The 12,371-nt window shown below is 41.4% G+C and overlaps 1 protein-coding gene and 1 long non-coding RNA gene across 10 annotated transcripts in view; one reads left to right on the forward strand and one right to left on the reverse strand.

Annotated features, from left to right (window-relative positions):
- Positions 1-12,371, reverse strand: part of ARHGEF28 (Rho guanine nucleotide exchange factor 28) — a 122,427-nt gene that overhangs the window by 44,498 nt on the left and 65,558 nt on the right. For all 9 annotated transcript variants that reach the window (XM_076363379.1, XM_076363383.1, XM_076363381.1 and 6 more), the window contains 4 exons: positions 9,016-9,146; positions 6,268-6,569; positions 3,630-3,774; positions 2,222-2,333 (listed from right to left, as the gene is read on the reverse strand). In XM_076363379.1, coding sequence (XP_076219494.1) covers positions 2,222-2,333; positions 3,630-3,774; positions 6,268-6,569; positions 9,016-9,146 — 690 coding nt within the window. The remainder of the gene's footprint in view (positions 1-2,221; positions 2,334-3,629; positions 3,775-6,267; positions 6,570-9,015; positions 9,147-12,371) is intronic.
- Positions 3,770-5,549, forward strand: LOC143173211 (uncharacterized). Its single transcript, XR_012997490.1, has 2 exons — positions 3,770-3,904; positions 5,370-5,549. It is a non-coding gene; the product is annotated as an uncharacterized LOC143173211 (long non-coding RNA).

Genomic DNA, 12,371 nt, shown 5'->3' on the forward strand with positions numbered 1-12,371 from the left:
CTGTTACAGCCTGGTAATACCGTCTCGAATAAAAGCAGGCAGTTGTTTTAAACCTGAGCATACTGAAAAGCTTCCATCAGAAATGCATGGTGATTTCCCTCTTTTTTCTCATACTTTGTGCAAGAAAGACCGTCCTGTTGCTATCCTGCATTCATCTGCTTTCGCTTACGCTTCATTGCAACGTACAAGGTCAGCTGCACCTCCCTCCTGCATAGCTAAGGGCTGAGCGAGATGTCCAAAGCGCTGGCAGCTGGGCAGAGGGGAAGGGGTAGGTTTTCAGTGCACAGACCCAGACACAATCCCACTACAGCCCACAGAAATCAGGATGAACACTCTGACCCAGCTTCTTGGGCCAAGCTCTTGGGCTAGTCCCATACCCAGCTGCAACTGCTCAAAGCGAGCACAGCTGTGCCTGCCCCACACAGTAATCACCACTGCCAGCTGCCAAACACTCTGTTCAACGCCCCTGTCCCCACAAAATGCTGGCAAGGAAGGGACAAGGCAGGAGGTGCTGGTGGCAGGGAAGCGCCAGCAGGAAACTCAGCAGACCACCACCCTCCCCTCCCAGCAGCACACCACATCTGCGGTGCAGGCTGCAGAACAGCCTGTTTCCCAAGCATGGACAGGAAAGTGTTTCCACCTTCTCCACAAGACAGGTAAAGGTCCAGCACTGACTGTCTCAGGAGGAAGGGGAGAGAGAATGAACAGGACATGGGCCCAAGCCCAGATCAGTTCAGAGCAGGTAATGATGTCTGGATGAAGCTTAACAGGCTGTGTCACCAACAATCCCTTAGCTGCAAGGTCAAGGGAATTCTATTTTAACTTTAAGCACACGCCACAGGGCTTTGCTGATCTGCCATCCTCTACTTCTGTGACATACTTCCCTCTTTTTCTTCTGCCTTGTTTTGCCAAAGACTTCTCACCTAATCTGTTGGATACAAATGGTTACAAATACATTAAGTGATGGGGAAAAATACAACACAGCTGCGTGCTGCAGGCTGCAGTACATACTCCTCCTTACAAGGGTACATGAAATATTACAGAGAATTTCAGCAACCACAAACACGTTATTTGCTCCACTGCTTAACACAGTTTCTTAAGGAAAAAAGATGTCTGCAGTCACTGGATGTCTGCCCATCAGCTTTCTCCATCTCACCTTCCCAACAGCTTCCAAGTTTGTTAACTGGTTTCAAAGTTAACAACATTTCCACAACTTCTGTGTGTTTTAACATTCAGTGTCATAGAATCACAGAATGGTTTGGGTTGGAAGGGACCTTCAAAGATCACCTAGGCCAACCCCCCCTGCCACAGGCAGGGACATCTTTCACTAGATCAGGTTGCTCAAAGCCCCATCCAACCTGAACTTGAACACTTCCAATGATGGGGCATCCACAACTTCTCTGGGTGTCCATCCCATCTGGTTCACTGTAACTCCTGCCTCTTGCTCAGCACTAGTGGAAAGCTAAAGGTATACTGGAGGGAGAGACAAGGTAGAAGTATGGTAATGGACAGGGTTATAGGGACAGAGGCCAAGTCTCTTGAAATGCAAGTGTTTTTTAAGTGATGTGATCTACTTGAAAAGCACAGCATACATATTTCACACTTTGCATGGTTTTCAAATATAACCAATACCCTCATTGCGAAAAGTGTGGGTTGCCTTCTAAATATGAAACTATATGTCTAGAAATAAAGCATGTTAGAAACAATTTGTAAAAAATTACAAGCTTCTTGCAGAGACATCTCTGACTCCACTTGATGGAGAGGGTGGGTTTTGCTCCCCAGCCTGTCGAAATGACAATAGCCCATCCATGTTTCAGAGATTCCCTGGGATCTACGCAAGATTCCCTGGGGCCATCCGCCCTCTTTCATGCCTCACCTGTGTCATCCTGAGCTTCCTAGCAGTCTCTGCCGGGCACCCAGCGGGAGGCTGGGGTAAGGATTTTCCGAAAAGATTACTGCCCTCGCCTGCGTTACTTTTTCTGACTAATGTTCTCCCAGTTTGTGTGCCCTCCAGAAGATCAGCTGCTGTATCAGGGGAGGGCATGACAGGGCAGTAGACAGGAAAAGAGCAAGGGACGACGGCAGGGGTACCCGAAGGCAACCAAACCCTGCTTTCATGCACATTGGTGAGGTCTGTGTGGGGGACAGGCCTGAGTAAAGCCATCAGCACTGGGCCTGAAGCAGGGATGAGGCTGAGCAGGTGCAAAGGCAGAGCACTGACCTTCATTCGAATCCCCAACTGCGAAGTCCCGAGGAATGCGAGGTCTTCCTAATAAACCTTTGGGTGAGGAGCAGGAATAAGAACGTGACCGAATCCCAGACACTGTGCATTCCTATAAGAAATATAGCAGCAAATTAAAACTTGTGTTGTTTTGAAGTGCACCAGCAACAGAAACAAAATAAATCAGCGACAGAATTTCTGAAAGAAAGATTGCTGACCACACGCATACATTTTCTTGGCTTCATTAAAGCTTTAAGTTGAAGTACAGTTTTTGATGACTTCATTTGAATTCTTAGGAAGTCTGTCATACTTCCACTATGATAAATTTTTGTATATTTCAGGAAATAATTTGTGGGTGCAAATTAGACTAAGAGAAAGCTTACATTCTTCTCCAGTTTGGTGGCAAGTGCCATCCAAATAGTGTTGTTGGCCATTATATCTGATAACCAAGCTATATTATTTTACCAAGGAAGCCATTAAGCTCAGTACTTTAATACCTGAAGGACATTTCACGTAGACTAACGCCCTGCCTTGGTAATTATTGATGTCAGGAGTTAGCCCCTTTCTCTTTTCTCTCTGTATTTTTTTTTATTGTACGGGAAAAGATTTCCAGATGCCCAAATATGTCAGTGATAAGGCTTGAAAGGAAACCCCCTGATTTTTGATACATCATTTACATTTCAACAGAGCCTACTCCTAAACTGCTTATCTTATTGTTTTTAAAAGTAGCTCTAACAGAATTCAGTGGTTGTGCTGGACTCTTTTTCTCCCTTCATGTAATTATTTGCTGAAGGTCAGATAGAGCTCTACAGTGGCAAGAAGTCTGTCTCATAAAAACATAAAGAATCCCTACAAATAAAAAATAACTCTATGTGTGTGTCTGAAGATCTCAGAAATGGCACCATGATCTACTGGAAATGAATGTAGCCAGGATACTTCAGAAAACCATAATGAAGAGAAGAGATTTGCACTGGTCAATGCACAAAACCCAACTGAATTTCCCTGAGTCTAGCAATTGTTTTAAAACGGGGGGCAGGCTAGTTTTGTACTTTACAAAGCTGTTACCCTTTCACATAGCTACAGCTGGTTAAACATTTCCTCACTAAACATATTTTGGTTAGAAAATGCTGATTCACTGAACCTGAGATATTTCCTTTGAAAGGCTTCTGATAAATGATGCTTTTTTCAAAGCTGAAGCGAATCTCTGATGGACCCTTCCCATGGCTGCTGCCGAGCCTGGACACAACTAGGGAGCTCCAGCTCCACAACCCTGTGCGTGCTGCTCTCTGGAAGGACTAGCACTGCCAACTGGGAACTCATTTTTTCCCTTCAGATTCAGATGTTTCTCACATGTTTTCAGTGATTTACTTAAAAAGAAAACAATGCAAACCAAGATAGTACCAAATACCTTAGGCTGCAGACTGGTAGGTAAGTCTAAGCCATCTCTGCTACAAGCCTTGGCCTCTGAAGAGCCGAGAGGAGGGTAGTGAACGTGGGATCTGTCCGAAACACCTGCACTTCCGCCGTCTACTTCAAGGTCATCGAGACTTGAACTGAAGCAGACAATGAAGTCTTTAATCCACATGAATTCTAGTAACAATCCATCTCAACCTTAATGCAACAAGCAAAGATACTGCTGTATACTCTGATCGATGACAACCCAAACCGCCAGGATTATGTCAGGTAAGTCACGCTGAGTCCCCTCTCAGGTTTGCAGTCACCTGGTCAAGGTACTCAGTCACTCTGTACAGGACTTGTCTGACCCAACCTTGTGGATCTGCAGTACAGATGTTTGCATTGCCAATGATCACGCAGACTCCCACCACAGTCAGCCACCTCTGGAGGATGATTTTCAGACCCATGTTCAGCATCTCCCGTACAATGAAATGTTTTGTTCCACACATGTACCTGCCTCTCTATATAGATGATGAGAACTGAGTCAACTAGCTCAGATTTCAGTATTAAGATATGTGGGTATATATGGATATTTTGTGCATCTGTGTATTTGAAAGATATGATGTGGCTATTCACAGACATCTTTTTTTCTACACCTGTGCCTTGATGGAGGATGGAAGAGAATACTAACAAGGGAGATGGAGGGTCTGAGTTTATGAGATTCATTTCAAAGGATATAAACTTAAAAACATATAGGACTATAAACAGACTGAAAAACCTCTGGCTAAATCAATACTTTAAACACTTAGAGATTATTTGATTGGCGAGGGTTCCTGAGCAGGAAAGTGCAGTAAGGTTTCTCAGCAGTACCAGGGTTTCCCAGGATGGGTCCCATTAGCTGTAAGAGCAAGTTCATGGTCTCTTCGTGAGAGTGACTGGAAGGAACGGTTGACTGCTCACAGTAACATTCCAGCCTTACAACATAAAACTTTAAATTATGTGTGGTATTTCTAAATAGCCAGAGTTCCTACCAGGAATAATAGCACAACAATTCCTTCACACACAGTAGTCCAAAACTACTTCCTTATTACACTTCTGCAGACCATCTTTCGCAATGTTTCCTAGTAATAGCCCATGTGACATCTCCGAAACAAGTTATTTAACTGCATTATCAGCTACTGTCACATTTTAAAATTGGAAAAGCAATACATGTCTATGTCAACAGACAAGTATGTGTGTCTTACTGGGGGTAACTTACCCGGGGAATTTTTCTGACATAAAAAGCTGGTTTAAAGATCTGCTAAGTAACTTGCCACATCACCTCAGATACTTCAAGGAAGATGCTGCTGGAATTACATACTGATAGTCTTATGGATCACTTACAGTTGACATACTAAGGTCAATCACATCTCTCTGAAAATTCACATAAGCTCTTAAAGGTCATATACAGGTACCTGGGCCTAGGTCTTAAAAAAGGTGGGAATATCTAAAAATGTATAGGAGAAAAATGTTTATGACAGAGAGGCAGAATATTATTTATAGTAACCTACATGATATCCCCATAGCTAGCAAAAATAAAAGGTTTGGGAAAGAACAACTCTTAGTCTGACATTTGTTGTTTTATCTGTGTTAAAAGATTCCTCCTAGTGGGACTTTATAGTTGCATAAGAAACTCAAAATTAAGGTAGAGAAAATGTTATTGCCCACTTTAATTGACAACAGACACTACTGCTTCCTTACTGTTTTTACACAGATCTGATGCCCTACCTCCAACTAGTCCAAACACTCTTGAAAGGTGGGAGACAGATTCAAATTTCCTCCTGTACAAGAAGGAATTGATTTCATGCCTCTTCTATCCAGAGAAGCAATAAAACCTTTTTATCAAGGAAATTTACTAATCGTCAAAAATAAAAATTATAGTTTCATCTTCAAAGTTCTCTGCATTCTTGAAGCCAACCAGTTCCCAGCATAACCTAAAGCCATCTGGAGAAGGGTCCTCAGGCAACTGGCTCTGCGGGCAGCAAACCTTGTGTACCAGCAAAAGAACAGAAAACAGCCTGAACCTATCAGAAACACGAGTTGTACTCTGCACCGTGTCTTTTGAGGTAAAAAAATATATGCAATCAGGAATAAGTTGGCTGTTCTACAGGCCAGTGCAAAGAATGGAAAGATTCCCAGAGAGTTCAACAGATTTTGGACTATTTTCTTAATGGAAAATATAACTGAGGAAAACTAGGGTGAAATTCTGGTTTCTGAACAAAAATGCCACAATGGAAACTCTTACAGTGAGCAGCTGATTTTTTTTTTTTTTTTTAAAGAATACATACGGTATTAAAATACGGTACATAAGGTATAAAAGTATAAATTTGCATTAAAAATTAATTTACTTAGAGGACACCTATTATTTGTTAAAAATGTCTTCATAACTATTTTATGAAAACAGATCATTAAGACAATTTAAATATCAGTGACTGAAAACAGTGAATAATATTTATTACTCCAGATTCTGCTGGAATTTTTTTCAGTGACTGAAAACAGAGATTTTACCTCAGTAATAATATTTATTACTCCAGATTCTGCTTCATCTTTTGAAATAAAAGGTTATCATAAATAATCCTTATTCTGGCTATATCATCAAGTCAATTGCATACCTTCTTTTTTTGATGTCGGCATAAAGTTGGCCCCGATCCTTAATAAATCCATGGGTCTTGAATGGGAGGTATGAATCTGCTACATAAGGATCAGAAGGTGAAACAGCATGTCTTAAACCTGCATTTTCTCCATTTTCCATTGGCCTTTGATTTCCTTCATTTGGAACATATATATATTGGTCATTCTCCTCGAGGGAGGGAGACGAAGAGCTCTTAGCCATTGGGATTGAGTTGGCTGGATTCAGACACGTTTCACTGCTGACACCATCTCCATGAACATAGTTAGTCTTTAAATCTCCAGCCTGCAGACAAAAAATGAATGCTGGTAAGAGGCAGTAACAAGATGTATTGTCAGGGAACAAAGACCAGATTAGTTTGCCATTTTATTTATGGTTATATGTTTTGCCTTTTTTTTCCCCCTATTACTTTTTACAGCACATGAATTGAAGGCAAGTTACATGGCTACAAGATTCTAGACCTTGCATTACTTTTTTCCATAATTAGAGTAGCAATGAATTGGTATTTGCAAGTCTAATGGATTTCTCACTCATGTTTATACCTTTTGTTAAGTGTATCAATTCATATATTTATAGCTTTTATTAAAAAATATCCTTGAGTCAAGCAAAAAATATGCATAATACATTAGTGTGGGAGACATATGGAGGAGAATTCAAACATTGTGCAATTTAATTTGGAAAAATCAGCCTACACATCACGCACTTTTAATTTTCCAGCACCAATTTCCTAAGCTTTGAGATAAATATACATGACCTGGAACAGAAGTTCTCCAGGGAGGAAGGGAAAGGAATCTTTATTTTTTGCCATTAAGCAATTATGGGCGTGAAGCACCCCTCCTCTTGTACAAAGACAGGAATGGAGTTGGGAATTATGTTTTCTCAGGTACAGGAATCAGGATTCAGACTCTGGTAACAAATAATTCTTTGTGCAACTGAGGTTGAATTCTCCTGTTGACTCTGCGGAAGATATTAAAAATACACTTTCTTGTCAGTCTTTTAGTTAGATACTACTGTCGTCTATCTAGATGCTGAATAATACTGAAAAGTCACATGGCCAGTGAAAACACTCAACTTCCAAAAAGCACCTGTATAAAAGCAAGAAGAAGGGAAGGACTGCAAGTGTCTCCAAAGCCCTGGTCTTTCAGATTGCTGACTTCCTCCTCTCCAGCCCCACTTGAGATGTGTTTTCATCCCCATTGTAATGATGTTTCTCTTAGTAAAAGACAGAAAGAACTGCTGGCGTTTTTGCAGCAGCCCATATTTGCATTCAAAGATACGGCGCATCCAAGTCTGGAAGTACTTCTGTTGCATTGTGCAGATGAGATGCACGAAGGTAAAATGCTTCTCCAAGGTCTTACGCAGCTGTTCCTCCCTTCAAAGTTATTCCCGCCCAGGCAGCGTTTCCCCTTGGTACCAGAGAGACCTCCTCCAGCAGCTGCTCCAGCTCCTGCTTGCGCGGTGCTTAAGGGAGAATTTGGCCCCAATCAGGAATTTAACAAAGTTGAATGTCACTACGTATTGAGCAAAGGTTAGTAATCCAAGCTGAAGGACCCCCGAGCAATATACTCGGGTAACATCTGTATCTGTAACGGAGCTGCACTTCTGCAGCTCAGTCCTTCCAACCTGGATATTGTTAAAATCATGGGTTCACAGACTGCATGTATAGTCCCCTGCCAGTTGCTCACTCCTAGGTCATTATTTCATGCATCTCTCAGTAACCTTAGGTACATTTTGAACATGCTGGCCTCTGACTGAAACTTCCAACTCATCTGTCACAACAAACTGGATCTGCAGTGAATGCAGTGGCTGAAGTGTTTCAGGGAATGGGAAAAAAAAAAAAGGGGGGGGGGGGGAATCACACTTGCAAACTCTCAGCCTTCTTCTAACACTATGACCTGATCATTTCTTACTCCTATATTCCAACTTTCACCCCAGGGAGAGCCCACAGCAGGTTACAAATAAATAAATCACTTCAACCATCACTGAAACATAGCTACACGCCACCAGATTTTGGCAGCTGTTTAACTACACACAACCACTATACATAAGAGTTGGACTAGTCCCCCCTGCCCAAGTTATGCTATCTGAGTGTGACTCTGGGGGAGGGATTTCAGGTGCAACATGGCGATGTAAAACATAATTTGGTCTGGACACTCTGGTTTATCTCCAGTTATGGTGACAAATAAATCAGAAACATGAATACTAATTCAGGATCTCCAGTATCAGAATGCTCCATGCCAGCTGTAGGACATCGACTTTACCTTTTCAGCAATATCTTATTTTTGTTGAGCCTATAAGCTTAGCTATGAGCTTATAATTAACTTCTGAAACGAGCCAGCATCAGCAAATTTGTCTCTTTTGTGAATGTACATGGAATTCAGAAAATCTGAAGTACACATGAGCAAGTTACATTGTGTTAATGTTTCTTAGAAAGAAGCAAACACCATCTAGCTCACAAACACACAGAAAAGGCAGTAAGAGCTGCCTTAGAGTTCTCCCTACAGGCTAGGGAGAATAATTCCTATCATCAACTGAATCTATTAAAAGGGACCTCATAAATGGGTTACAAAATACAGTTGCGAAAAGTAAGGTATTACTGGTTTTATTTTGGAGCTTTACTAATTGGCCGCACACCACTGCTGACAAATCCAGAAGATCCTACTACCACACAAATAAGTTACTTTAACACAAGACAACGGAAAATTTGCCAAAAGTTCAAACATAAGCTTACTTGGTCTACCACCATGCAGTTTGCATATACTTCATCGCTTCCACTCAGCATGGCAGAAAGTCTGGTTGCAGCAAAGAAAGTAGGTGGAGCCTTGAGTTTCCTGAGAACATCAAGGGTAGAGTGCCTCTGCTCTGGAAAAAGGAAATTGTGGAAAATATGCCATTAAATCTCAACCCATTTTCTTCTCATGTACCTATACTGTCATAAAATGGCAAAGTTAAACATTAAGCACCAGATCGCAAGATTACAATTTGAGTAATATTTGTGTGGACACCCAAAAATCTGCCCATTTTGCAATTGCCTAACACTTGCTGTATGTTCCAAGAAGCCTATAGTTGACAAGACTCTAAAAGGTACCACAGAATCATTCATATAACTTAAAAATAACTGTTCCTGTATCTTGGTTAGCAAAATATCTGAAATCAAAACTCTCAATAAACTTAATTCCAGTTTGTCTGTTATTGAAAATTATGCAAAAAATCCTTCTTAGTCTGCATCAGAAATTTATTTTCTGCAAAGGTGGAAAGGAAAAGGCATCACTAAAGACTTTCCCCAGGTTATATTCCTAAAGCAATGTAACTGCTTTTGGAAGATCACAGAATCATATAGCATGGTTTGGGTTGGAAGGGAACTTTAAAGATCATCTAGTCCAACCCCCCCTGCCATGGGCAGGGACACATTTCACTAGACCAGGTCACTCAAAGCCCCATCCAAGATGCCTACGGCCATCAGATTGCAAGAAAAGTTATAATGAAGAAATGGCACTGGATTAGAAACTACACTTGTCAAGGTCTAAGGCATTTGTTCCTTTGGGAAAAAAAAAAGTCCCGGACCACTGCCAAAACTGCAATGCTACTCCACAGCTTTTATTTACTTTTAAGATTCTATCTCATAATGCCCAAGAATGGTAAGCTCTACACTTAGAGAAAACTGGAAATTTCCATTTAGAAATGGCACTCTATGAATTATTTGGTTTCTAGTCCTGGAAGGCCTTGCAAGATCTCATACCATTAAAACATCCTTACGCGTCTCGTTTTGCTTCTCTCTCCTGCAAGAATTTTAACATGATTTTAGTGACTGCCATCTTGAGGATTGCTAAAGCTACAAACCATTTCCTTATATCTGCCAAGATCCCGAAGTCTTTGTTTATAAATAGTATAAAAGCATTGTTTTCTACAGCAGTTCATCAGACTTTGGCAGCTAAAATCAGACGGAAATGTGATTTGGCAAAACTGGCAGTGCTTTCTTGTGGCAAGTAAAGCTTTCCAAGGGCTGGTCTTAAACCAACAACCAGGAAGAAAAAAAAAAAAAAGTCAGGCTCTCCATTGCTTCTTGTATGCTTATTACCTTCCCCACCATGTGCTCCCTCTTGTATATAAACCCACTGGGTACAACTGGCAAGGGCGGTATTCGGCTCCAGTGCTATGCTGCAAAGGTTCAATACATACCCCTGAAAAACAGCCCAGGCATTAGGCGTTCCCAAATCACGGCATAAACCCGAGCCTATGGAGACAGTTTCTTGACTTCAGCAACAGTTCCCACTGCTGAGGTCTCTACAGTCAGTTAATGGACTGCGCTATGAATTACATGTCCCAAGCCAGAAATAACAAAATCCCTGTTACTTCACATTTTTATTTATATAGCAACTACTAATACCACATTTTACATTATTTTAAAATTCTGTAAGAGAGTAACAACCTAAGTAACAACTTCTGAAGAAATCTGCTGCAAATACAACAAGATATATAAGAATATGTTATCTGCAGTACTTTCCATCAGTAAATCTTTATTGATTATCACTGCTACACACCGTATGTTTTTCTGGTGATGCTCCGGTCAGTCTGTTGTTAAAGGTGAGATGTCTAAACAAATATTCGTTGGGGTTTTAAATGAACAGACAAAAGGTAGAAGGTCATTTTGGGCTTCATGTTGCAATATGACCCCACTGTACCACCTCCTTACTCCCAACTCCACCGCCCAACTTCAAACACGCGTGACGGGACAACTACATCAAACTAACTTTGTAACAAGGGAAGTATTTCAAGACTTTGCTGAATGCAGGGGAGAGCATTATTAATTATACATTGACTGTGCTAGTAACTGATTTCCACTGGACAGGCCAGCATAGTTTAAAAAGTAACAAAACCATTCCAAACATCCTCATCACACACTGCATTCCTACAGCCCCACTAATTGCCTCCAGCCTGCCTCGCTGGCTACGTGTCATCTCAGTCTTACAGGGACCATCAGCAGACCCTCCTCCAGGTTAACATGGCAGCAGGTAACAGCTCGCTGCACTGAGTACCAGTAGTAACATGCAGCAAGGCTGTCCTTGCCTGAAAGATGAGGAGTATCAACAAAATGCATTTTCAAACAAAATGTCTCAAAAATCTCCCCTACCCATTCAAAATGCTTATTCTCGTTACAGATGCAAATCTTCAGCACAGCTTATGGAAAGACAGATAAGACTGCCAGGGCAAACTGGCACTTCTTGTGAGAGTGAAGGCATCCCAAAGAGTTTTAGCTCTGAAAGGTGTCGGTAATGGACTTCAAGATGCTTACTAAGCTAAAAATGACTCGAATATGACACAGCTGAGTTGCTCTGGTACTGAAACAACCCAGCAAGCACAGCTCACCAAGCTGATCCTCCTGCCAGAGCTGAATGCTCTCTGGCTGTATACCGTGCCATGGCCACAGAAAAAGAATAAAACGAAGGCATGTCTCCTTTAGCAGAGCCTGTGGCTCTCTGCCATCTGCCTGGTAAACAGTTGAGAAAGATGTATGCGTTATTTAGATGTAGGTGAACAAAAGCCACAGTGCTGGGAAGGATAATCCCCACACATGGATAAAATAAAAGGCCTTGACCAATGAATAACTAGGCACAGGTTCCCTACATCTTTTGCCATGTTGTCACCAAAGTTATACAGCAAAGGCTGCACATTTTACCAGGCACAAAAGCTTATACGAATACTTTAAAAAAACCCCACATGATCATCATAGCAATAATTCAAAACATGCTTTATGTTGGCGTAAGAAAATGTATAGCCTTGAATGACCTGTGTCGGAAAATGGCAAGAACATAACACTGACTGTTTTTCCACAAAAATGAAAACTTAAACCATTCTATGAGAGAGCACACAGCAAGAGAGAAGTGAAATACATCAACATGACCAAGCTGAGAGCCAGGAAAGAAATTACAAATTCCCTTCTCTAGATACAATGAATAGTTTTCAGACAGTTCATCACATTTACCCCCAGCAATCTGAGCAGGGGTTAATGTATAACTGGTAGTAACAGAGCTATGAAGTCAGTGAAAAATGCAGACTGTAGGTCATGCAGGACTGCAGAAATACTCC

The sequence above is a fragment of the Aptenodytes patagonicus genome, chromosome Z (assembly GCF_965638725.1).
Source record: "Aptenodytes patagonicus chromosome Z, bAptPat1.pri.cur, whole genome shotgun sequence".
NCBI lineage: Eukaryota > Metazoa > Chordata > Aves > Sphenisciformes > Spheniscidae > Aptenodytes > Aptenodytes patagonicus.